The following is a 27,658-nucleotide window of genomic DNA, read 5'->3' as shown; positions in this document are numbered from 1 at the left end:
AACTTACTATTTCAGATACTGATAGTGTATTTGTCCTTCCGTTGCAAAAATACATACATATATATGTATATATTCTGGTTAGAGAAACATTAAATAACTGCTTAAACCTAAGGCCTGACTGACGACACATAGCAATAAATGAGACCCGGATCTGATTGAATGAGAAGGAAAAGAGCTAATCTGCCAGACCATTTGCCAGGTGCCTTCTAGAATAAAACGCATTTATAGAAGTAAAGTAACGGGTAAAAGCAAACTAAAATTGGAGTTTCTTAATCTTTGTGTATTTGAGCTTACAGCTTACAACTTTAATATAAAAATTCGATAAAATTGTGTTTTCCCACTTTTATCTTCCATGGTTTTCAAGTGTGGTACTGCACAGAATCATTGCACGTGGCTTGCACCCTGAAGAACAAAAGCTCCAAATTTTTCTAATAAGCGGAATAGGCAGCGATGATGAACCACGGCCCTTTTACGGCATGCCACAAAACGCATATACGGGTCTGACCTGTTATGTATCAACGTATCAACAGGATCTATATATATATATATATATATATATATATATATAAAAAAGGATGAAAAAGCGTATGTGTTCCGGTGCAGGGAAGATAGACTTTTTAAAGCAAGTGGTCCACTCTGAAAGCATGAAGTCTTTTTTGGTCCTCTCTTAAAAGCGTAAGGTCTTTTTTTGTATACTGTTAACATCAAACAGGATTCGGATTAAGGAGAATGCTTATGCAACGCTGTGGATGGGGGATTTCTGGCAGCAGAAGTGCCCAAGCGCAGGCTACCTCTCACGCTCGGGCAGTAGGGGCTCTGCTGGCCACCTGCCACCCCAGCCTGCGCTGAGGCGCTGAGGCGCTGAGGCGCTGAGGCGAGGAGCGCTCCCCGTTGTGCTCTGGGCTGGGCGTTGCGGGGCTCCACGACCAGCAGGAACTAACCCCCAGGGCAGCGGAGCCTCCGCAGCCTGCCGGCAGCCCGGTCCGCCCCGGTGCCCGCCTCACCCGGCCCTCACACCAGCACAAATCCCGCCCACCGCCGGCCCTTCACCGGCACCCCCCCAGCGCCGGGGCCCCACCCGCCGCCGCCGCCCGCCCCCGGTCCCCCCGCCCCGCCCGGCGCCTGCGCGGAGCGCGGCGGCGCGGCGGGCGCAGGAATGCGCGTTCGGGTTAAATAGTGGGCGCTGGGCCGGCCGCCGCGGCGATCGCGGCCGGGCGGGGCGGCGGCGGCTGCTCGGGGGGCTCCATGGCGCGGCGCGGCTCCGGGGGCGGTCGCAGCGGCGCGGCGCGGCTGTGACAGGCGCTGGGCCCGGCCCTTCCCTTCTCTCCCTCCTCCGTTCGCTCCCTCCCTCCCGCCCCAGTGCCCAGCGGGGGAACCGGGGGGGGCGCGGCGGCGGCGGCGGCGCTCGGTCGGAGTGAGCCGTGGCGGCGGCCGGGGGCTGCCGGCGCCTGAGCGGCTCTATGATGAAATTTAAGCCGAACCAGACGCGGACGTACGACCGGGAGGGCTACAAGAAGCGGGCGGCGTGCCTCTGCTTCCGCAGCGAGCGGGAGGACGAGGTGAGCCCGCACGTGGGGGGGGGGGGGGGGGGGGGCTTTGTCCGGCCCGCGGGGACCGGGGGACGAGGGACGGGGACCGGGGGCCGCCGCCCACCATTTTGGGGCGCGGGCACACGTGCGCGGGGCGGCGGCGGCGCCTCCTTTGTGCGCGGCCCCGCCGGAGGCGTGTAATGGCGGGGGGGGGGGGGAACCGGCCCGGGCCCCGTGTGGTGACCGGGGTGGGTTTGAGCCCCCCGCGGACCGGCGGAGCTGCCCCCGGTGCCTCGCCAAGGTCACGGGCACCGGCCGTTATCTGGGCGCTCGCCTGGCGGCCGCGTTGCACAACGCAATGGGGGACCTGCTCCGGGCTGCCGGCGTGCGCCTCGCTGCTTTTTGTGCCTCTTTGGGGGGTTTCGGATAGGTGTGGGAACCCGCGGCGGCTGTGGGTTGAGTTTTTTCCTCTTCGCCTGCCGGCTGGGAGAAGCCAGGGCGCTCTCCGGGCTCTGAGCGTGGCGAATTTCTCGCGTGTTCGTAAGCATCCGATGGGGCGTAATGCAGCAGGGAGAGGCCTCGTCGTGAGGCACCGACCTGCCGGTGGGTTTGGGGAGAAATGGAAGGGTGTTCTGCTCTGTGTTACCGTGTGGAGTATAAACACAGCCCCGGGATCGCCCTGCTCGGCTTCTGCTAAATAACAGCATCTCCCTTCCTTTATAAGGAGGAAGATGCCCGGCAGAAGTCCTCCTAGCTCTTGCAGTCGGTCTGGTTTTCCCTCGGTTTCGGCAGCGCTTCTGACCATTCAGCACGCCTCTCCCTTTGTATGTGTTCAGTCCCTGGATGCCACCCCAGCTCAGGCTTCTTCTGGATGGAGTTCAGACACCCGTTTTGTGTAGCACCAGGCAGCTCGTACGGCTTCCTCGCAGCAGTTGCAGTCGGAAATGCATGGCTGGGGTCACCTTTGTCTGTAATTCCCATCCTTTCTTCATTTCCTGCTGCCGCTTCTTACATCTTCTGTGAATCGTCTCTTTGAATCAAATGTGACCCCCGGCTATTTCGAGTATTGCTTGTGCTGAGAAAACCCTCTGAGGGTGAGGGTGGCAGCAGCTCTGCTGCACCGTGTAAGGAGGGTGGATGCTGGCACATGCTGTGCCGGAGCGCTTTGGGGTGTTGCAGGTGTTCGGCTGGCACGGGGCTGGGCTCGGGCGTTGTGCAAGCAGGCACACTTGAGGGTGAAATGAATGGGATAACGCAGAATCGGATTCAGGGCATAAATCAAGTGTGTGGAAACAGCATTGCCTTTTGATGACTTATTTCCAGAAAAGAGTGGTAATACCTTAAATTTGTTTAGATGTTCCCCAAGTGCCAGCGCTGCCTGTCTTGCTACAGAACCTGTTCCTCTCTGGTTACTGTTTGTGATTGACTTGTATCATCAGCCACATTCCCCAAACTGGTTCGATGAGGCTTGCTTGTGATGTTCTTGAATACTGTTGTCTTAATACAGTTCTGTGTAGGTGTACTTCAGACTCTACGTAAATGTCTTTGGTGTTTTTTCTTTCCACGTCTCTTAGAGATTGCAGCATCAGCTGATCTGCGTCTTCAGGGATCTATCTTGGAGTGCAGGGTAGCCTCTGCTTTGAAGGAGCAGAAAGGCAGTAGTACTTGGGTAACTGGAGGGGAAGGAGGGGAACAGCAGACTCCTGCAGAAGCCATTGAAAAAAAATCAGTTCTAATAGTTACATCCACAAGGTTACTACCCCATAATCTGAGAGTTGCTTCTCACTAGAGATGAGGCAGAGCAGGTAAATGGAAAAAATATCAAGCAATGTACTTACTCCATTTTAAGACTCTTAAGCTAGAAAGCAAAAACTCAGGCTGTTTGAATGGATATATTGTCTGCAAGACTTTTGAAACAGTGCACATTCAACCTTTAAGCTGGTTAGCTTCTTCCTGTCTAAATGAATATCTGCAGCAATCTTCTGACACAAACCTCAGAATTAGCTTGTCTTCCAGCTTCTGCTCTGACTTTCTAAATGGCTAGTTCGTATCCAGTTGTGGCTGTGCTTTAGCTAGTTTTTTCCTCCTTTCTGGTACTTAGACTTCTGACACATCTGTAGACAGCAGTCATCCCATTCTTAGCGCTGCTTTGGACTCCGAAGTCTTACAGACTCTTACAGACTCCTGTCCTAAAACTGTTTTTCCATTTTTCTGATCATCTTTCACGTCCTTTAGTTTGATACCCATATTTCTGGAATGTGGGCAACAGTTACGGTGGTTTTAAATGGAGTCTCACAGTGTTACGTAAAAAGTTACTACTGCTTCTCTCTCCATACCAGGAAGAAATGTTACAGTAGGACCTGTCTTTATCATGATTGCCAAGCTGTTGTGTAGTCATCTTGTGATTAGCAGTGATATCAAATCATCGAGTTGGTTCCACCTTCTGACCTCTCAACTTGAAGCAGAAGTTCTTGGTGTCCTGCACGCTGGATTCATTACACATTCGTAACCAATTGTCCTCTTCCTACTACAGCTTTGGAATACCAACAGGGGATCTTGTGCTGATTTATGGATGCTGCCTATCAATTTGGAGACTTAAATATTTCAGTAATAGCACGTCTTAATTTAAAAAAGACAGGTAACAAAGGATGGTAAACACATACAGTATTTCTTTTTCCTTTCTGTTTACTACTTTGTCTTAATTCAAAACATAGGTGGGATCTGGAGTACCTCTGAGGTCAAATTCAATCTGGTGGCCCTTGCAAGCGGTTGGAAATGTTTGCTGAACTCCTGTGCTCCAGCTACACACACTGTGCTCCAGCTACAACACTGTCCATTAGAGTTACCAACAGTCCTTGCTGTCACAGACTTGAGAAGAGCCAGTTCTCCTCAGTGTTAGAGGGTGGAAACTGGGCTTGCCCACAGTCTTGTAACCTGTCAAGAGCTTCTGCTCTGTCCTGAGAGCTGGCGTTGCAGTATGAAGCAAGTACTTGTGAGATGAGTGAAGTTTGTCTAAATGGCTGCACCACTGCAAAAATCCTTCGTCCTTGCATCATCTTTCGAAGGACCCAGTGTATGTCAGTTTACTGGTAAAGCCCATTTTGAGATTTTTTTAGCTTTCTTGCTGTGATATTGTATGATTTAAAGAAGAAAAAATCTTGGTGGAAGCCTAAATAGCCAAGTAATATGGCCAGTTGCTTTAGAGATTTTTGGAGTGTTTTAAAAGAACATCTCTTAGACTACTGTCATTAAAGTGTTGCCTGTTTTGGTCTCTTCCGATACTGTCATTGGGCTGAGAGAGCAAGATAGCTGGACATGAGATTAAGTGCTGGCTCCTACTGTCATTCTTAATGGAAATGAAGCAGTAATTGCAGGCACCGTCTGCCATTTGAACAAAACAAATTGCTGTAAAGGAAGCAGGAGAAATCCAATGAAAAATGAATCAGGCTACGCAGGCATGAAATGTGTGGGGGCTGCAGGCTGTCTGCGTTGAGCAGCCAGAAGCTGTTAGGTGTGTGCAGAAGGCTGAGGGCATTCAGCAGGTTGGGATGGGCTGGCGGATTTGTGTGTGTGAGGAAATGTGAGTCTCTCCTGAGCAGCTAGGAGATGTGGACGGCACCTCCAGGATAAGCCGCAAGAGAGCCTCTGCCTCAGCACTGTGAGGACTGCCTGCTTCCATGAGTTGGAATTGCTTATTCATTCAGGACTCTGCGAGTGCTGGCTTCACACAGATGCTGCTGGCGTAGGGTCTGGGCAGGCTAGGCAAGGAAATGCTTACCTTGCAAAGTGCAGAACAAGGCAAGGGCAAAGTAATAAATATTTTTTCTAGTCACTTGGATAACTAAAACAACTTGAAAAGATAATTTAATTTTGATTCCATCAGCTACATATTACACAGATAAATGAGCAGTTATACTGAAATACCTTGAGTGTAAAACTTGAATGTGTGCTAATTATTTTGGCAGCTGCAAGCACTGCTTTACGTAATTCAATATAGCATTGAAAGCTCTACTTCAGTGTTCAGCCAGCAGTTAGCAGTGACAGATCTAAAAAGTAGTTTTACATGAATTGTTAGCAAAAATTGAAGGAAAAACACCTGTTTTTTCAATTTTTTTCTGGTTTTGTTGGTCAGCCTTCTAGAAGAGACTTACTACTGAAACAGTAGTAAATATAACTATGTTGTCACATATGGGAAATGTAGATTTTTGTCCCCAATGTGCCAGGGCGTACACTTGTGCGTTAGTTATTGAGCCTCCGAGTTAAAAATGCTAGGGGGCTAGTATTGTTTATCCTTTTTGGTCCAATTCAAAGATTTTTTATTTCTTGGGCTATGGGATGTTAAGATTTAAAAACCCTGGTTTAGACTGTTGTTCCTAGCAGTCACTACTTTACTGCTTCGGTGCTCTTCAATTTCTCAAAACCATTGCTTAATATTAATGACAGTTTTATTAAAGGGTAGAAAGGATCCAGGAAGAAAAAAAAAGCATTATTTTTATTTACATTGTTCTATATCATCTAGAAAACAAAAAGAGCTGGTATGAACTGGTGTAACATAGCCAAAAGTATAAGCTCAGAGCCCAAGAGTGTCACCTGGTTGTGCTGGCAAAATAGCGTTGTAGGAATTAGTTAAACTTTCGAAGTGGTGAAAGATCTTCATATTTGGCTGATAACTTATGATTTGGTTTCTTTACCCTGCAGTACAAGCTCTCAGGTGTAAACACAGCTGATGTGTGCTTTCAGGTGTGACTTGGAGTATGACTATCATGCCATAGTGGAGGCTGGCATGCTCTCCAAACTGATGTATGGACTGAAGCAGGTTATCTAGCCTGCTCTATGATTGTTTAATAGAATATAGGCATGTCTTAAAATATTGGGGAATACACACTTCCATACGTAATGCAGGCGTGCTGTAGTTATCACTTGTTCTCTGTCATGCCCTTGCCAAGCTAATGTACAGGAGGAATAATTGACATAGCATGACGGCCTGCTTAGTTCTGCCTCAGCATTTCCTTGGTGTTAGGACATCTGTGTGGTCTAGGAAGGAGCATATCAGCTCCACGACCTATAAATAGCTTCCAACATGGCCCTATTTGAGGAGTACCAAGTCTCCTTGGTTATAATGTGTCTACAGAGACAGCATCAGCTTGTGTTGTGTCCCTGCAGGCTCCTATGGGATTCTGCAGAGGTCTAAGCTCATGTCAATGTAAAGAAAAATAATTGAATGTTAGGTCATTGCGGTAGGACCGAGATCAGGTAGCTAACTTACTGAACACGAATGCCTTGTTATTCGTATTTCCACAGGAAAAGCAGCTTTTTGTGGTCATTGCGTATCCAGCTTGCCTTAACGTTGGGATCTCTTTTGACAAACTGTTTGCCAGCAGTGGAAGTCTGAAAGCTGTGCAAAGCTGCAGGAGTTCAGCTGTCAGCCAGGGATGAAGCTTCAGTCTGAACTCATGCCTCTTTAGATGCTGAAGTCAGTCAATTACCAGCTGGTTTTTAGTGGGAAACCTGGATTCCTGCTTTTTCAGCACCCATGGCATTATTTATTTCCATCAGTGTGAATGTGTTTAACAGGCAGATAGTTGCCCAAGCTGGACTGAGGGCTGAACCTGCTTCACATCAGGCTAACATGTTGTGAATCAAAACCTGTTTTGTGTTTTGCCATGTTTAGAAGAGGCTGTCTTTCCAAACTAGTAATACTTCTAAGTGTTTAGACACTTGAGAAAATATCATCCGTAGCTTACTCTCACCATGCTAAGTTTACTTTGAGTATTTAAACTGGTGGCTAAATTTTCCTTTGAGTCACCGCAAATAATTCAGTGGTGCACAAGCTCTCAAGTTACTGATCTCTGCAAAACAGTAGATTGGCAGACTTCTTCAGAAACTTCATGCATACGTATATATGCGTGCTTGTATATATCTGCACACACATAGATGTCTCTAGCTGGAATTTGAAGGCATGTTTTAAATATTTTATTTGTAGATAAGAGTTCATTGGCCATGGGTTGATGTGTGGTGTTTTTGTTTTTTCTTTTAAGTGTTTGTAGAACACTTACAAAGCTTATTTTAATTAGGTGGCTTTCTCCATGTATTCCAGCTTGAAGAAAGATGTGCTGGCTTTGGCCAGATACTGATTTCACGGAACACTGCAATGTGATCTAGTGCTAAAGTGCTTCAGTGGAACCACTCCTGCAAATGTAAATATTTTGAAATAAAGTTATCTTCAAAGATGTATGGTTTGGGTTTTGTTGTTGTTTTGCTTGGGGTGGGAGGGAGAAGGGGGGTGTCAAAGTATCTTTAGACAAGGAAGGCTAAAAAGGTAACTGGTACTTGTCAAGAAGTAACCTTGTCATGTCTGTAGGTAGAGCCCAGAGGTTCCCTGAGACTTGGAGCCCTTGCTGCTGAGGAGCAGCTGGAAGCTGATCCCTTAGTCAGATGGATTATGTTGCTGAGTAACCAGTAAAGCTGAGTTCTGCTGCTCAAGATTAGGTCAGGGTTTCAAGCTGCAAAGAAATGGGCAGCAAGATGAGTTTCAGCTATTCTGCTGCTACCTGTCTGATGTGTCTTTTTCCTTGCTCCGCATTTGCCAGCAGAAGCGGGGAAGGGCATGCTCTGAAGTGGATTGGGGAAGTGACCCTGCCTGAGAAATAAAGCTTGCTTTTATAGGTGTTTGGGGAGGGGGAGGTCCTTGTTCATTTTCAGGGCTTTGGGGAGGCCAGAAATCTTACTTCTACATGTGGCTGGTTGCGAGATGCATGCCCTTCATTGCACCTAGATCCTGTCAAATCTGCTTCTCAGAAACTTAGTGAAGCTTAGGAGGAGCTCTGTAGTTACAGGTGACTTGAGTGCTTGTTGATGTGAGGAAATGTGTTGTAACTGAAGTGGTGCAGTAGCATAGGGCTGCCCGTTCCTGATATGAGCACTTTAGCCTAAGAACAGAACAAAGTACTTTGAGTAGTTGGAGAAAAGTACGCAAATTCTGATCTGCTGTAACAAGATGTTACCCATGTATGTGAATTTCATGTAAAATAGAGCTTATAGAATAACAGAATTTTAATTGTAAGTAAAGGCAGAACCTTTCTCAAGGAAGTCTGATGTTCTTTTCCTTATTGCCATATCTGAAAGGGAAAATCACTTACAGATGTGGTTTTGAAGTGTTGTAAAAATATATGCATATGTTAGTTTTCCATCATTCATCTTTTGAATGCCAGTAGAGTTGTGCTGACTGATATCTAAACATCATGCAATTGTGCAACTGCCTTGAAAAGTGATCTTTACATAAAGCTAGGAGGGTATTTCAGACTTGAATGCTGTATAGACAAAACACAGCTTTATGGGTTGCTTTCGAGATACTTTGCTCAAGTTACTCAGTTCTGAGATTAATATATTAGTTATTATGCTATCTCTTTATTTCTCTGCCAGTTTGTTCATTGGGATTAAATCTTTTTAAACCTGTCATAGCTGGGGACACTGCTTTTCAGTGCTTTTCCTGTAAAGTACTGTATGAGAAGCTCTTGAATTTAGGTTGATCAGAAATTGGCTACAGTCATGCATTTCCGCCCTGGTTTGTACAGTGTTGACCCTTGTATAGCTGTGTACTCCCCAGCATTGAGTGTGCTCAGGCTGAAAACTAAGCTTTAAGCTACAGGCTGGTTTCTGGACACATCAGCTTCCTGAACTCATTGCCTCAGTGTAAGGGGGAAAGTAAAGATGTCGCAGCCTTGAATTGAATTGTTTTTTTAAATGCTGTCAAGTCTGACCCTAAGGTGTTTCTTTTTACTGCTGTATAATAATTTGCAAACATTACATCTCCAGTTTAGGAAAAAAATCATTTTAAAAGTGATTGCAATAGAGAATGAGAACTATAAGGAGTCAGTCTACAGAATAAATGCTACCTGTGTGGTACTGCTGCAGCAAGTTGTAAAGCTCCACTGCATTTTTCAACTTTCTGGAGTCCAAAATGAGATATTCTAGGACAAGGATACCATGGTAACCTATAGGGGAACTGAGAAACTATTTCAGAACTACTGAAATGAGGCGAAGAACCTTAAAATAGCAAAAAGCATCAGATAAAGGAAATCTAACTACAACAGCAGGCTGAAATGTGCTCTCTAATTTGAAATGCGTGTTTTACCCAAATTCATACAGTGAATCCCACAAATATGGTACAAGTGTCTATCTTATCGCTTGATAGGGTTTGTTTGTAAGAGATGCCTTTCCTTGCTCTGCAGTAATGTTCCTGTGTTGTAGCATTCAAATCAGTTTCCCAGTACTTCTAAGGAAACTTCTAAGGAACCTCCTGAGCTAAAAACAATTAGAGGTCACAAGTTTGGAGGAGCAGTAAAATGCCCTGTTTGTGTTCCTACCTGAGCATCTGCTGATGGCCATGTTTAAACAGATTACAGGGCCTGACTGACCTTTTTGGCTGTATTTGGCTTCAGCTGTCTGTGGCTCTAAGTTGTTTGTAACTCTGGCAGTCCAACCACACAGGCTGAAGTTTTCCATGTTGAGTGTGCTCGGTTAGGCTGTGTTAACTTCCAACAAAGTAAGTCCTGATCTCTTCTTACAGTAGGGATGGATTTTTTTCCTTTAAAAATCTTTCCAAAAGATGTGAGAACATATTGTATTAGTCTTCTGTAACAGCATTTTGATAGGGTTTTGTACCTGAGGTACCTCTTGCCCTTAGTTTTTTCTTATACTCCAACCAGTTTAAAGCTTCTGAAGTGGCTTGCATGTACTCCACAGAGCTTGGGACCTAAATTCCTTATCTTCCTTGCACCTGCCTTGTCCCTGCCTTCTCTGCGCAGGGTTTATTTAGCCCACGTGCCCAAGCTGTGCTCTGGACCGGAGCTGCGTGTGCTCAGCAGGCATTTGGGGCTGAGGGGGTGATTATTTTTTTTCCTCTCTTGAAAGTTGTTCCTTTTAACTGCCAGTTTTATTACATGCAGAATGAAAAAAGGACAAACTTAGCTAACCCTGTCAGGTAGCTGAAATAGCAGGGTAGACTTGGTGGCTTAGTGGGAGTGATGGGAGAAAATGGGGTGTGTGGCAGGGAAGAGAGGGGAATAGACAGCTAGGCTGGGAGGACAATGACATCTGATGACAAGTAATTCCTGTGGAACCTTTTCAACTATAAGTATGGCTTTCCTTGTGAATAATACATCTACTATGGAAAAACTCACATCTTCTGGTCGGCTTACAGTGGCTTCCGCTTCTCTCTTGATTACTTCAAGTTGTGGGCAGTCGTGCTTTGAAGTCAAAGAATCCAGCCGTGTGGGTTTGCTTGTTCTGTCTAGCAAGCTTCAACCTTAACCTTGATTCTTTCTTTTTAAAGTGAGCTGTTCTTAATACAACTATTTCTGTAAGATGTTAACGTCCCACAGTTAAGGAAGACAGAAAACCATGACATTTTTATAGCCTTAAGTCAGTTTCTACCTCTTGAAATGCTTGATAGGGGAGAAAAATTGAGGAATAGCTTCTGATCGTAATTTGTATTACGCTGAGCTGTTGCTGTTTTAGTCGTCTGGAATATACGGCTGCTGTTTCACAGGTTTCTTTTGACTTGAATGTTAAACAGGCCAAAACTTTGGCGTCTGTCTCTAGAAATTTTTAGTTGTTTGTCTGCAGGTTTAACATTTATAGTGAGCGAGTCCCATGATGCCACATGCTCTGCAATTACCTTTGTTTTTTTGGTTAACCGTATCTTGGTTAAGCATACTGATAGCTGCTTATTACAAGTACGCTGGCTAGCAGTTTCTCTTCCTCACTACGCTCAAAGGTCATTGCTATTCCTGGACTTGAAAACAAGGTAAAAACTTGGTTAGTAAGGCTTAGTGGAAGAATCCTTCATTTTCTTCTCTTAGCTGAATTTTACAGCTTTACTGCCTTGCTTGGCAGATAGAAAATGATAGAAAATAATACTGTTAACTTAGTCTTTGGGGTAAGTTAACCTTAAGAGCATAACTAGGCAAGCAGATTTGATGCCATTACTCTGTATTTTGGGAATCTTTTAAAAAGAAAGTCATTTGTAAGGTTTTTTTCAGAGATGGGGAAAAAAGAAGGATCACTGGCAAATAATCGAGTATAAGAAATCTCAATCCTATATCTGCGTTCAGAGATACGGGACACAGTTTTCCCTATGTAGGAAGTGCTCAAAAGTACAAGAGTAAAACTTGTTGTGCATAGGCCAGGAAAAAAAGAGGTGCATTAGGTACTCCAGTCTTGATTTTCAGTAGAGTACTGCTGTCTCCATGAAGGTGAATGTCATTGGATGTCCAGGTGACCTGGATCTCAGCTGTCCTGTTTCTCACCTGATATTGAGGGGAGATGAATTGATAGCCTTGTGCTGCTGATCTTGCACCTCTTCTGCCAAGCGAATGCATTCTCGAGCAGCCACAGCTTTCTGGTGCATTCATTAAGCAATCTGTCTAGTCATTCGGGTACTGTGGGATCTGTCTTTGGGCCAGTTACAGATGGAAACACCTGAAAATCAAACTTGCTATATGGAATTTAACCCCCCCCTCCCCCCCCAAAAAAAAGAAGTGCAAGAATGTCTGGAGTGCTTTTTAGCCTCCTGACCCAATCTTACAATTGGCAGCTATCAGGTCTCATATTGTGTAGAAGTTGACTACCATTGAGTATGTTGTTGCCAGCATCTCCCAAGATGGGTGTCTCATGCCCTGGTGGCTTCTGGAGGATGTTACTGGGAGTGGAAAGTCATGGCTTTGAAGGTCCTGGGGACGTACCTTAGTGTGCTCCCCTAGATTCAGCCTACAAAAGCACTGGGATCACAGGAGACTGAAACACAGAAAAATGATGCTTGAGAAAATACTTCAGCTGCAAGGTTAGTGGAGACTTTTTGATAACTATCTTTGGGTAGTTGCCAAAATGAACTCCCAAGCACTTCTCAGTTGATTGTATGTATGGCTGTAAAGCAGATCAAGTAGAGTGATGTATTTTTAATGCTGATTGCTTGCTAGATGTATTTGCCTCTGCTTTTTGAAAAGGTAATTTAAAGCTAATAGATACACAAACCCAGCACAGTAGACTATTGATCGGGTTAGTAGTAGTCTACAACTATATATAAAGGCCTAAAAAGCTCTTGGCTTTATGCTACACTGCCAGAACCAGCAACCTGATTTATCCCTTAATAGTAATTAAGAATTTTATATTTAGCCTTAACTAAACAGTGAGTGCTGATTAAACTATTTTATTAAGCTGGGAATGATTTAATGTGATATAATCATCCTTTTGTTCATCCCTGTTGCTAGCTTTCACATGACTGCAGTGAGTGCTAGTTTGATCAGCAGAAGATAATGTGTAATGCTGATGTTTGGGATCCCACAAGCGTGTTCATAAACTTGATTTTTACAACTGCTCTGTAAGCATTTTCGATGTGGTTCTTCCTTGTGATTAAGTGCTCCACCTGTGTGTTTAAAAGCTTGCTTCAAGCTGCAGTTAGTTGAGCTGTGCACCCTCTGCGGGAATCTCCTATTGATATCAAAGCATGCTAGGACACAAAACTGGTGGTTGTAAGGATCAGGTTCAGACACACTTGTATCTAACAATGTTCCTTTTGCTGGCTGTTAGTAGATAAGGTAGGCAAATGAAATATTTGATTTGACTGAAAATCTGAACATCTAGATCAGATATGAAGGATGGTTTTGTACTAAATGATGGTCTCTGCTGTGTTTCTTATTTAGCGTAGGAAAAATCATGGGCAACTGGTACAGTGGAGAATCCTTTGGAGTAGGGTGGTTCTTGGTTGCAATTAAATGCTGCAACAAGAAAGCAACAAGAAAATACCTGTCTGGTAAGGCTTTTCTAGGTGTGCATCGGTATGAATGTATGGTTTTGCATTCAAAGATGCACAGTCATTGTAATTACACTGCCCGGTTGCTGTAGGTGAACCTACACCGTATTTCTGTGAGCACTGAAGGGGCATAGTATGTGTTGCACATATCCCTGTTGCCCGCATCACAGAATTAATTGTTTTTCTAGTTAAATGGGAGATGAGTTTAGAGACCATTAGAGGTAGCTGGTGAGGGTTTGACTGTCACTTTAATCATCTACCCGTAGACAACATTAAACCTCTAAGTTGACGTTCTTATTGCTAGTCTTTTAATTGGTTTTCAAGACTTGAGTACTGATCCTGTACTGTTGTACTGTGACTTCAGGGTAGGGTTTGTCTAAATGTAGCCTAGAATACAAAGCGTTCGTCTAGGCACGTAGATGATGGAGTGTATTTCAGGCACGTCCTTCTTCTAAGACAAGGAAAACTGTTCATTGCCATCTAGTTGTGAATCAGGGTCTTACTTTCGTAGTCTTTTACTACAAATTACTCTAGATGTGAGGCATCCTAGTTTTCAGTATGTTGTACAGGTGGCTGGAGATGTTCTTAGCTCCATACGTTGTGAAGCACAAGTCCTATAGACAGTGGTTAGTGGATTGGTATATATCAATGATATTACCAGGTGACACACGTTTTAAGTGAAACTAAAATGTCTTTGAAAATTTGGTACTAAACTTAGAAATTGTTTAAAATTCAACGTTCCATTTTTTCCCTCTTGAAGTGTTAGAAGAAACCAGATTAAACAAAAGCCAATGAAATACTTTTTATAATTTAGTTACTCAGTATTGTAAGCTTACCATGCTAATGTCGTGTTTCAGTTAGTGAAGAAAAGCTTGTCTAGGACTAAAAATTACAAATATTTTCAGATGGCCAGTTCTTCAACCAAAAGGTGCCATTTCTTAAGAATTAGTTTAACATGTGTGGTGATGTCTTAATTTTTGCACTTTGCTGTCTAGATGATATTAAGACTTGGTATTGTTACCAGATTTTTTACCGTCTTCATTCTCGTGCATTGTATTGTGTACTTTTTCTTCAGATGCTTAGACAAAATGAAATGTATGAGCAAGATATTACAACAACAGTGTCTTGACTTTGTATTAAAAAGGCTAATGTTAATAATGTTGCTTTTCTGTTGTTTGTTTTGTAAGTGCTTCTTACAACTCCTGGCTTCCTATTGTTTCATTTCTGAAGTCTATAATCCATTTGTCTAGTGAATAAGTGCATTGCAGGAAAAGTAGGCAAAGTAGTACCAAGATTCCGGAGTGGTAAGCTATATTTAACAGTCATTTGCAATTATTCATAGGTGCTGTTGGTAAGCAGTAGCCGATATCCAGATCAGTGGATTGTGCCAGGTGGAGGAATGGAACCAGAAGAAGAACCCGGGGGAGCAGCTGTCAGAGAGGTGTACGAAGAGGTAACAAAACAGAAATCATCTGCTTTATCACAGAATGGCTGAGGTTGGAAGGGACCTCTGGAGGTCCCCTCTAAGCCCCTGCTCAAGCAGGGCCTCATGGAGCCGGTTGCTCGGGATCATGTCCAGATGGCTGTTGAATACGTCCCAGGAAGGAGATTCCACAACCTCTCTGGGCAGCCTGTTCAGTTTGTGCTACTGCTATCATCATATGGGAATCAAGAAGAAAGAGGGAGCTCTACCTCTTTTATCAATGATTTGACCAAAACTTCAATGATTGTGAAATTCAGTTCTGTATGTCAGGATCAAGGTATAGTGTGGTGAGGTGAACTAAACTGTTTCCCAGCACACTCTCATTTCATATCTGAACTTTGTAATAAACGCTTAACTGGAAGCAGAACTGTGACTTCATGCCAAATGAGATATAGTAGTGTAGCATTTCTGTGCTAATGCAGAAAATGTACGGTTTGCAGCTCTTCTAGAACAGACTGAAGGTGAACAAACCATGAAAGTACAGCTATGCAAGAAAGATAAATAAGTAGACCTTTGAGGAGATTCCAAACCAAAGTAAATATTGGGAACTAATATATCTGAGCAGTTGAGAATTCAACAATAAAAAGGACTTGTAAGTATATGTAAGGTTCTTTATCTATAAAGAATGTACCATAGGTATGGTCTGCATTTCTAACCCTGCTCATACCCTGACACAAAGTGTTAAGTCTAGATGAATTAATGAAGCTTCCTTACTCTAGTATGGTATTTAAATTTCAGATGCAAATTTTTTTAACTTGCTATTTATTTTTCCTAGGCAAACCGTTAAAAATGGTAGATTAAATACATAATAGCTGACAGTGTAAGCCCAATAAAACTTCAAGAAAATCACACTGAGTTTACTAATTTAATTGGAAATTCTGTAATGTGCAGTTGACCACAGATCAATTCTAATAATTTACATAATGCTTCTTAAATAGAAAGTACAAGGTTTTGCAGAAAGTGGATGCATGTGTATGCATGCTGGGAAGTAAGTGAAGTACAGAACGTGTGGTAGTATTAAACAGCTTTGTCATCCCAGTATGACAAAACACATTAATGCTGTTGTTAATTATCAGTATGCATAATGTTTTTATTAGAGCTTTTCTCTATTTTTGATTAGCTGTGCTACTTGGTATTTTAGCTTGCATACCCTTAGGTCTAATTTTGCTGTGTTGTGGAGGCTTGGGAGTTTAATGTAAATGCAGCTTGCCCAAATTCTGCTTGCTTTTTGGTGTCTAAATGAGTTCTGTGGTCTCTAATTCATCGAGCTTTTTTCCCCACCTTGTGTGGGGAACAGACCAATGTGGTATTCAGTGCTCTTAGCAACCCTCCTGCAGCAAGATGCAGGAATAAATAAGCCTCATTTATACAAGGTTATTCCAGACCAGGGCTATGTTCAGTTTTTGCTGTGGGGGCCAGTTTTGAGCTGCCCAACACACACTCAGACAAGTGCTCCTGTATAAAAGTGAAGGGAACAGCCACAAGGCAGCCAAGTGCCATTTGAAGAGAGCAAAGACCCAGGATTTTATAGATAGAGACAGCACAGATACCTCTAGGGAAAGTCATGACACATCCCCCATCTTGAAGGGACCTGGCTGCGCTTAATATGTCAAAGTTGCTGTGGGGGCTTGACCAACTATTCAGAAACTAACAGTGGTCAAGCTTCAGTTTGCAGGCGGTGCAGTGCTAGACACAGAGTTGTCAGGTTAACTTCATAGCCAAGAAGTATAGCACTGAGAGTTGTGGTTCGGAGGCTGATAATTAGTTTTCTGCTACCCCGATGCTGCTCTGAGAATATTTTGTGTACTTAAAGTCATGGCCTTGCTCACAAATTTCTGCGATGGTGTGGTGAAAGGGGTGCAAGTGGGGAAGGTTAAGCAGAACAGGTGCAGAATATGGTTAGGTGGTACATTTAAAGTCCAATCAGAGTGCACGTGCTGCCCAGACACTGCGAACTTCATGGCTGCATCATAAAGATATACTAAAAAGTTGGTTACTCCTGAAGAAAAAATTTTGCAGATGATGCATAGGAAAAAAACAGGATACTGTTTTTCAGAATGCTGAAAACATCTGCAACATACAGATTCAAGTGAGAGTCTTCAAAAATTGTCTTGTACCTGTTAAAATTTGACATGTTACCTTAACTGCAATACTGCTGCAGTCAAAATTTTCAGTAGGAGCCTTCATGATAGAAAAGCTGCATGTTACGTGTCTGGAAAAAAAATGTCAATATCAAGTGTTTCTACACTGAGAGAGACTTTCTGAAGGTAGAGAACCCAACAGATCTGAAGTTCTTGAGTGGTGCTAGCAGGGGTGTTTTAGTCACAGGCTAATTAAGTTTTTACTCATTCTTATTATGGTGGCTACGCCTGTTTTTATGGTACTTTGCAGCAAGGTGTGACCCTGCCAGCCATGCTCAGCTCTTATCTGTGCTTGAAAGTGTGTAAAGGGTTTTTCATAAGCTAGGGGCTTTAATAAGCAACAATTATTTGAAGATGCTTGTTCTACAGCTTCAGGATTTTCAGCATTTGATGGCTTGTGTATCTGATGAACATTAAAGGTTCATGTCCTAAACTAAAATATTATTCAACTATGGGCTGAATCTTCTGTGCTGCCATGAGACAGCAAAGAAAAATGCCACTTTTGATGAAAAGCCAGCATGGTATTCAGGGTTTTGACTTGAACCATGGAAATTCATACTAACCTTTCTAGAGATGGATGTCCTTTCTATTTTTATACGAAGGTCAGTATCACCTGGCAAACTGGTTACAGTACGGTGAAGTGAACTGTTAAGGGTTTTGTGAATGAATAAGCTTCAAAGCAGGCACGCTGTGGCACTGGTTTGAACTGTGTTTCTTCAGTCTTGGGTCATGCATAAACTAACCGTCAGTTACCATTAATTTATTAAAACAGAGAAACGGATTGTGGGTGTTGCAGACGCAGTTCCTAGTGGTAGGAGTGTTAGTAGCTCACAGTATGAGAGCCCACTGGCTCTAAAAGTCCCTTGGTTTCCCAACAAAAGTGGAGTATTTAAAAAAACTTGTTCTAAAATCCAGGCAAAGATCAAATGTAGTCAAATCTACATGCACTGCAGTTCTTCTACAGTCAGATTGTGTGACTTCAGATCTTTTTTTATCCTTAAAGCTCTGTTTGTGTTGGGGTTTTTACATCTAGTAAGTAATGTTTCTGATTCAGGATCATTGTTACTTATAATAAATTGAATATCTGTCTTTTATGGGTTGCAGTAGGTAAGATTCCTTAGGTACGAGTTTTCACAAACCTGAAACTAGGATACCAAAGTGAAATTACAACATAAAGCAATCCCAGAAACATATTAAACCTTGTCTAACCGTGGAGCTACTTTGTAAGTGAATTTGGAGCTTAGTCTTTAATGAGGTAGTGTGAAAGGTGGAAATGGGAATTGCTTGCACACGGGGTGTTCAAAGGGAAATACAACAGAAATAATGGTGATTAAATGATTACGATCTTCCTCTCAAAAGGAATAAACACCATCCCGTTCCCTTTTCTTCCATCGCACTAAAAAGACCCTTGCTGTATTTGCACCTAGTAGTATACTGAATTGCCAGCCAAAAAATATTCAATTCCTCCCTGACCTGTGGGAATACAGCTGCTGAGAAGAGGAGGCTGATTCTGATGGTTAATCTGCTGCAACAGTGTAAGTGCCAGTAATGTTATCTAAGACCTCTCAAAGGAAATACAGGAATCTGCTCCAGTGAGCAGCTATTAGTTGAAAAATGATTGGGCGTTTCAGACGAGAACTATGTACATACTTTAAAAAAAAAAACGTACTTCCTTTTTGACAGGCACAATGAAACACTGAGTTCTATAAAAGTATGCAAAAGAGAGCAAGAATAGCCTTGCACTGTCTTTTCAGGAGAGTAGCCAATAAAGTAGTATCCAACAGATCCCACAGTTAAAATAACTATGTATTGCAGATTTTAAGCAACTTTCTGCCCTGGTAGACTGTTAGCCTAAAAACAAAATTCTAGTGTGACTCTTGCTCCATCTACAGGAAACCCAAGGCAAGCATGACTGCACCTCCTGCATGGCAGTGTATCAGGATCAGCCAGCAGTCAGTGACCTCCAGGCCAAAAAAACATGGGATGAAGTGACCAGTTTTTACTCCTGTGGTTGGATTTAGACTTAATATTAAATATATGTATAAGTTCAGATTTAAGAAATCTACCTGCTGCTTATAGACATGCAGTAACTTGTCTGATAAAGGAAATTATGTTCATTCATATTTTCTCTTGAGGTTTAGTGTCTTAATCTTAAAGTAGCCTACGGAATTTTTTTACTTAAAAAGCTGTGGTTTTAACAACCATGGGCACATAATGGCCACGGGGAAAAAGGACAAAATTGTTCAAACTCTAAAATTTGCTCTTGTGTTGAGTAATAAGCTTAAAACTGGGAGTGTAAGAACTTCAACTGACATTCCAGGAAAAAGCTGAAGCATTTCTTAGTCCTCTAGGACTCAATTTTGATGCATTTTGAAGTTGCTATGTAAAGGTAAGAACCTGGAAGAAATACTTTTGTTAGCAAAGGTACTCTTTATTTTTAATGGTCTGTCAATTTAATGACACTTTTTAAACTATGAAGATGATTCAGTCAAGGTCAGAATAGCTTATTTTCAGAAAAAAAAGCCATGAGACTTGTCTCTGTTAAAAGTTGCTGCCTTTTTATATTTTTGGGTATGAAAGTATTGAAAAATGCTCCTATCTGAAGGAATGGTGCTACATTTTGGAAGCATGTATCTTTGCCTAGAGATTAACTAGAAATCAGTGAGAGATCACATCTATGTGACACCATCTGGTTGGGCAAAAGCTTCATTCTGAGCTTTGGGGGATTATTACACTTAATGTAATGGAGTGCAGCTAATTGTTTCATTCAGAATTACTCAGTTGAGTATTTGTTTAAACCACTGATTTGCATGGAGGGAGAACAGAAGCTGTTAAAAACAAGTAAATTCCATGTGCTCATAGTGAAATAGATGATAGATTCACATTGTGAATATGGGGTACTGAGAAATGGAGGGAAAAAGAAAGCTCTGCAAGAAAGCTATTTAGTATTGGTAATGGTGTTTGTGCCATGTGTTAGATATCGGTTAGGTTTCAGACTCCCACTCACTAGTTCAGAGAAATTCTCCTGCGTTTCTTCATTGTGATTTTTTTTGTCCTTCAGCATTCTTGTTGCCAGAGTCCTGCCTATGATAGTAGTGGGTGTAAATGCTTTCCCGAATCTTCGATATAAATAAGGCCTTGGCTAGTTCTAAACTCCTGAAAGTTTGGGGGGATATTTTTGGGTGGCTTTCTCTTTTCATTTTTTTTCAAGTAGAAGTCTTGAAGGATATAGTGATTCCTAGATTTTGCTGCTTGAGAAGAAAGGCAAAAACTGAGGACAGACATTAGCTTCTGGCCTTTTTAAGTTCTGCTTCTTATTCAAAAGGTACTATAATGCTGAAGAAATTAGGATTGATCAGTAAAGCTTGAACATTTATTTAGTGTGTTTCTCTAGGCTTCTGAAGTCTTTCGTTGCCCTGTGTGAAGCACAAGCAGTCTTTGGTGTCTCTTGGGGCCTGTCGTTTCCATAATTAACATGCTGCCTAATCACTTATCCAGCAGGCACAGTTAACATTTCAACTTCATGAGCTCTAACAGGTATCTCTTTCAGCACAGCAGATGACCAGAGTAATGTATATAGCTTTGCATCAACTTTAGGAATAGTTTTTGCTCTAGATAAAATGCTTTTTTTTGTTGCAGGGGCTGAGATCACACTTCTTTCATCAAAACTGCTTAATAAATAACATCAGCCATCTGCTTTCTTTAAAAAGAAAGACACAAAACATTCACTTGTGAGATCTTGATTAGACTTATTGCTGAAGCCTGCCCAGTTGTCTGTCAGAGTTGCACATTAAAATGTAAATAAGATCCATATGGTCCTTTGTATAAAGACATAAGATATCAGTAACTTTCTTTGATTAAAGCTGGAAACAAAGACAAAGCTAGAAAGTGTCATCTTAGCACTAAGAAGCTCTGTTTTAACTACTGGTTATACAAAGCAAGACAAAATGTAAATATGGCTTAGTCTACCAGTAGACTACATACGTGTTCAGATTTCAGTTGGATAGACTCAGGTGTGTTTAGAATAAAAGGATGATCCTAAACGACTTATGTTGGAAGAGGCATTGTATATTACTTCTGTAAAAACAAACCCTGGGATATTAGTAGGATATAATGACCACCTTAACTGTTGAGAAGACTACTAAGCACAGGATGATACACATAGGGGTTATTTAAAAAACTTGGAGCAAATCTCTAAATGTAAAGTTCTTTATAAAGTTACTAACTAGAAAAATAATTCAAAACTGTAGAGAACTGGGAATATAAACTTAGGTTTTAAATTACATGCCAAAAGTTATGCTTTCATATGAAAGACAGCATACATTAATTCATTATGCTGCCAGATCCACCCTTTTACCCGCAGTTTAATTTGTTGCTCTATTTTGAGGACTTGCACTTGACTTTCTGTAAGAAATAGCAATGGAATTTTAATAATTCTGTCCCCAGATATGCTACCCTACTACTTTAACTTATTTCTTAGGCTATCTTCTTCCCTGGATAACTTTTTTCAATGTTGGATGTCTCTAATAAAATACAATTCACGAAGTCCATGGTAAATAAGAGTATTCTGGTCTGGATGGCAGTGCTTGAAAGAACTATGTACTCTTTGATCCACAGAACACAAAAACTTGTCCTAATATAATATTCCAAAGCTAGAAACTCCAGAAGCAGTGCAGCACTGTGTAGTTAAAACCCATGTTAAAATACTTGCGTAAATGTTGCTACAGTATATTGCAGTTTTTGAAATTAAAAAGCATATGTTAATACTTTTTTCCTGTCTTTTTATTGTAGGCTGGAGTAAAGGGAAAACTAGGCAGGCTGCTTGGGATATTTGAGGTGAGCTATTTCTTTTACTTTATAAAGATTTTTTTTGGTGGGGTTGGGGCGGATAGAGTGTTTTTGTTTTTTTCCCATGAGAGTTGTGGAACTACAGAAAGTAACTTCCATGCAGCAGAGTCAGACTTGTGTTACTTAACACAAGTGTCATTAACACTTTAAGTGTTACTTGCATGTACTTTTGCTGTGCAACTTTGAATTCTGCTGAAGGACACGTTAGACAGGTGTTTTTCTTCCATTGCTACATGATGGGTGAAGGTTTGAATAAGAGTGATACTTCCATTTTCTGGGAAATCAGTATCTAGCAGTATAAAGGAACAAAACTGAACCTGTGGACTGGCTGCAGCACAGTGACCTTTCACTGTGTGGATTACCTCTGTCAGTTCATGTATTTGACTTAGCTTGTTCAAAAAAAGTGTGTGCTTTCTAAATAGGTGCTTAGTGCTGCTAACATGGCAAACCTATAGACGTAATAGGAGTTTTGTGTTTGTCGTTATTGGAAACAGATGCTATTTTACTTGTACTTACTGAGTGAAACTTCTGAGCGCTGTATAGGTTATCAGGCCATGTTATGTAGTGGTTCCATCTTGACAAAAAAAAAACACCTTTCATATAGGAACTTGAGTTGTGAAAACAGTTCTAGGACATGTACTATACTGTGATTAACTTACAAAACATGTAGAGGATAAGTAGTGAGTAGTACTAATGGGTAACTGCTAATACTAAACAGGGCAACCAACAACATAGAACACAAGTTTCCCATACATCAGTACAGACGGTTAGTCTGTGAAAATAAGAGCCAGGGTTTGCTAGCAAGTATTCTCTAGGGTAAGTAGTTTCTAATCTTACAGTTGTGGAAAGTCTGTAATTACAAATTTTTTGCTGTGAATTAAAACCTCTACTTCTAACATTTAAGCAGAACCAGGATCGGAAGCATAGGACGTATGTTTATGTTCTTACTGTGACGGAAATACTGGAAGACTGGGAGGATTCAGTTAATATAGGTAAACCCATTCTGTTTTCATACACTATACTCGAAATTATTTGAAAATATATGCAAGGACTGAGGACAGCACTGGTTTGTTCCTGCTTAGTGCCAAGCTTCAGGGTAGATGGGAGCATCCAGTCCTGGGGCTGCTCCTGACTCGCCTCTCCTTGGAGTACCTCTGGGGAGCGCTGCTGGCAGGAGTGTGCCCTGGTGGGGCCATGTGCCCTGGTCTCAAACTAGCAGTTTATAGATGTCTTAATAGAGTTCAAATGTGTAGTATCTGTAACGCTGTAAAGCCAAGTGAAAAACAGAACTAACCCCACCGTTTTCACAATGCTATCTTGACCTTGTCTATGAATATTTTCAGAGGCTTCTAATTTTAAAGGACTGGCTTCTTGTAAGAAAGATGGTATTAGGGCTATTTTACCAATGTGTCTTAGAACTTATCTAAACAAAACTTATCTAAATGTATCTCTGGTATAAATTAATTGTTTTTGTAAACTTAGAGTTAACGTTAGTAACTCTGTACCTGGGTATGTTTTGAGTATGGAATACTGATTTCCAAATTAGACCAGGCTACTCTTACTGTGTAACTTCATGCATGTTCATTCTTCAGATTGGTTCAGTGCTAGACATGACAATGTAGGAGGGTGGTACTCTAACTACTATTCTTTCTGTTAAGGACTAGATGTAGCTTTTGTAGCATACAGACAGTTACATGAGCTGCTGTCTGGTATCTGCTTTAAGAGATTTATCTGAAATGCTTTATTATAATCTAACTGCTTTTGGTAAGCTTGAGTGACTTTCTTGCATTCATCAATATTTTGGTTTTTTGTTTTATTTTTTTACTGTCTTCTACCTGAAAACTTGAGCTTCAAAAGTAAATGAGAAAAAGTTATCAGATAGCAACAAATGGTGCTGTTAAAAATTTGTAACTCCCTGCTTTTCTTTGTGGATTGTACTCATTCAGGAAGGAAAAGAGAATGGTTTAAAGTAGAAGATGCAATCAAGGTCCTTCAGTGTCACAAGCCTGTTCATGCAGAGTACTTGGAAAAACTGAAACTGAGCTGTTCGCCCACTAATGGAAACTCTGTGGTTCCCCCTCTTCCAGATAGTAACTCCTTATATGTCACTTCTGCACAGACTTCTGGGTTGCCCTCTACTGTGAGATAAACGTTTGGATTACCTCTTTATTCATGTCATCACAAGGGGAGACATCTTTGATCACATGTAGGCATCTGTATAAGTGTCAATTCTAAGTGAAATATGTGAATGTGTCATAATGTTGAGTTTATTTGAACACGTTTTTCCTTTTTAACAATGTAAAATAGTATTTCAGCAAACCAAAGCCATATATGGATTTTTTTAAGATGCCTTAGTAGGCCATTTTTAAAAAGAAATAAGAAACTTGAGTATATAAATTTCCGTATCTGCTAAAATGAAATATGCATCTCAGTGGTGTTCAGCTTATTTAAGACTTGTCAGTTAGTCAGCAGTTCTACAAGAGTACTTGCTATAGAAAAGCTTGAGCAAATAGTCCTATACTAAACTCTTATTTGGTATGATGAATGAAGCGCTAAGAACTGAAGATGGCACTGTTGGGGGAAATGTGTGGTGAAGGCAGAGATGCGTGTGACTACAGTAAAGCACTAAACCATGTCGAGCCTGTCAAGAGCAAAGGATACCTTCATAAAGCACTGCTTGCCTCGGTCATCCAAAAGGTTGCCTTATCCTATGCAATCTTCACGTAACGTAGAACTAGAGCAAGGATGGTAAACTTGTGTCTTGTGACTACCAAAACCATTCGCTGTACTTTTGTTATTTGGTCAGCTGATGAACTGTCAGAAGATACATGCAGAAAGTGGTGTGGATTCCCCACCCTCCCTCACCTCCTGTTTTTCCTTCCAGCCTTTGGATACACATCCTGTTCATGGTGCAACTGCACTCCGGGTTCCAAAAACATCTAACCTTCAGTGACAAGCATCTTACCTAGTGTTCGTGCAGTTTGTTGTCCTTTGAAAATACTTAAAGGAAAATAAGACTTACTCAGCGGGCATGTATATGTTACAGAGGTGTCTGTTAGCAAGCACGTGTTGTGGTGTCTTGCCCAGCAGGAACCAGTTGGGGTTCTTCCTGGGCCTTGGAGGCATGCGGGCTGATACTTACACTAATGGAAGAATAATATTCCTTTGTCTTATTCAGAAGGTATGCTGAACCCCCCTTTTTTAAGTTAGCTCTTAAATACTTCAATTTTATTATTTTAACATCAATTGCTTTAGCTTTATGAATTAAAAGCTGGCCTCCTGATAAAACCTACCTGGAAGAAATGAGGTACAGCTGACAACTTTCTTTTTCATTATTCTTCTTTTTTTCAGCCAAAAAGATGAAACCTAAATCCACTGTAGGTCTTAATGTTTTTACTGTAGGGTTATTCTGTCTCTCTTGCTCTCTCTCTCCCTCTGTGTACGTATGTTTGTGTATGGTTTTCTTCTACAGGAACACGATCTATTTCATATGAACACCCTAATTCTGATTTTTTTGTAGGATCTAAACCCAACTATACCTCCTCTCCAGCCAATCAAAACAGAGGTTGAGGTAAAGCTTTACCTCGTATGTGAAGTTTATTCTGGGTATAGCTCATTCTCTTCATAGCATTGGAACCTTTGTAAATAGTCCAACTAGTAAATAGTGAGTGTAAAATGGAAAATAAATGTAATTTAAACCTTTTGTTACTCAATACACAAATGGTTAACTTCTACTTTTTTAACACAAATTGTGTAAAATGCTGCTATAAATTAAACTTTTTTGTGCTGTTACACTTTTTTAGGAAAAAAATGTTGTTGCCAGAAGTTACTCCTTAGAAAAATAATCTTGTGCCATATGTAAATGCAGTGAAACTAGGGAGACAGATGTTCTGATCTCTTCATGCTGCTCTCTTTGAAGAGGCATAAATACTACTGACAAGAGGCATGAGCCACAAAGCTGAGGACTTCTGCCGTGGTGGTAGGGTGTGTGTTTTTTCATCCTTCTGTCCAGGTCACTTCCAGAACTGGAAGGAGGAACACACAACTCTGTTCAGGCACATCTAAACATGGAGGTATTTAACGCAAGTAGCTTGTCCTTGCTTTTAGTCATGAGGTGAGAGGCTAAACTCTTGGTGTCAAAAGCAAGGTTTTGCTAGGCAAAACAGAAGAAGGTAGAGTTGAGCATTTTGATGAATGTCTAATCTTCCATAAAATTATACCTATGGTGTGTAAGGGTACCTCTGGCTCTAAAGCTGCCTTTAAAAGAGTGAAAGATTTAGCTCTCTTTTTTGGTCACTTACTTTTGATGCTTTATTTGTTCAGTAGTCATTTTAACACTTTAAATTGAGCAAACTTGTACAGGCTTTCTTGTAACAAGATTCTATAGAATATGTGAAAGCTAAAACAAGAATCCAGAGACTTCTTACTCATAAAAATGCTTCTGTCTCAGTTTCAGATTCTTGGAATAAAACCAATCCAAGCTTGTATAAGATTTAGTGATAATGCATGATCTTATTTTGTAACTCTTGAATTATGTATTTGATAATGTAAAAATGTACAGTATTGCTGTTGCTAACAAACTCAGCTGATTGCCTATAAATATTTTGGTTATTTTTTGGTCACACATTTGAGCTGTTCAATAGTGCCAGATGGATTTTTTAGCAGCATTCATTGTATAAATCTCTTCGGTCTCTATGCAACCTTCAGAATGAAGCTCTGTATTGCTTAGTTTGACTTCTGCTCCCTTTTGGAGGAATGGTCTGTGAATTGTACAAACCTGACAGTAAAAGGTAAATTGGAAACACTTCAGTTTTGTCCCAAGAAAACTACTTTAGTAAATGAGCAGTGGTATGGCTTTAGTCTAAATGAAATCTGACCTAGACTTTACCAGGAAGGGTTTGTTCAAAAATCAATTGGAAAGCTACACTTTTTTCTAGTACCTACCACTTTAAGTGTAAAACCATTCTGCTTGTCCATGCCTCTCTCTTTAGATGGACTAAACCTGTTGTGTAAGAGCAGATGGGGGATTGGTCTCATTCTGTACAACTACCCAGATCTGGTTGTGCAGAGTAGGGTTAGGGACATGAATCTGCAGATTTCAGAAACCTAAGTTTGTACCACTGCTTTTCCTACCTGTTAAGTTCTGAGATCATTATAACTTAGCTTATGGTGGTATCAAACAACTAGCCTTAAAGTTTCAAAACGCGTGAAGCCAGAACTAAGGGGAATGGGTATGTTAAACACCAGAAGAAATACTGAAGTACTGCACAGAGGCTGTTAAAGTGAAAAATCTTATTTTGGTGCTTACTGCACCCTGACTTAACCTTTCAATGTTCTGTTAACAATGTGCTGTAAAAAAAAAAGCGAACAGTTGGTTTAATTACCACTGTGGTTTGTGAAGTGAAAATTGAAGGGAAGGGGTGGGGGGGTGGGGGGGGGCAAAATAAGCTGTAAACATTTTGACCTGCTTGCATGGATTTTCTTTAAAGATTGATGTAAGAATTTTGACTTTTTATATTTGAGAAATACCAAAATAAAATCTAAATTAGCCCTGTGGAGGATGTAATCATTTCATCTCAATTTAACCTTTCTGAATCTGGCTCCTATCAGAATTTTCTCTTAATGCATCATGTAAATCTGAAGCACACAAGTAGGGGTGAAGTGTGTGTGTGTCAAAGCACAACATACAGTGGGGAAAGATGAAATGATTTTTTCCAAGGCTCAAGACTTTCCTGGAGTTTTGTTCTATTATTATTGTAGGGTTTTTTAAACACTGTACCTCTTTAAACACCATGGGATGCTACATATGCGGTATATGATCAGCTGCTCTCTGCCTGATGGACCA

General features: G+C 41.4%; 1 protein-coding gene across 4 annotated transcripts; it reads left to right on the top strand.

Annotated features, from left to right (window-relative positions):
* The first annotated feature begins 1,118 nt into the window (after positions 1-1,118).
* Positions 1,119-27,369, top strand: NUDT4 (nudix hydrolase 4). Of its 4 annotated transcripts, none has more exons than XM_080575569.1 (6): positions 1,119-1,559; positions 6,831-7,726; positions 14,684-14,794; positions 21,757-21,801; positions 22,718-22,805; positions 23,760-27,369. In XM_080575569.1, exons 3-6 carry the CDS (start codon positions 14,741-14,743, stop codon positions 23,960-23,962), a joined length of 390 nt encoding a protein of 129 aa, XP_080431695.1. In that variant the 5' UTR covers positions 1,119-1,559; positions 6,831-7,726; positions 14,684-14,740; the 3' UTR covers positions 23,963-27,369. The 4 variants fall into 4 exon arrangements, 3 of the variants coding, with proteins under 3 accessions (XP_080431695.1, XP_080431693.1, XP_080431694.1); XR_013944757.1 differs by lacking the exon at positions 6,831-7,726 and having other exon boundaries at positions 1,120-1,559; positions 23,760-24,019; positions 24,698-27,369; XM_080575567.1 differs by lacking the exon at positions 6,831-7,726 and having other exon boundaries at positions 1,122-1,559.
* The last annotated feature ends 289 nt before the right edge of the window (positions 27,370-27,658 follow it).

This window comes from Anser brachyrhynchus (assembly GCF_964034855.1).
Source record: "Anser brachyrhynchus genome assembly, chromosome: 1".
NCBI lineage: Eukaryota > Metazoa > Chordata > Aves > Anseriformes > Anatidae > Anser > Anser brachyrhynchus.
Note: the sequence above shows the minus strand (reverse complement) of the source record. Positions and strands in the feature narration are given on the sequence as shown.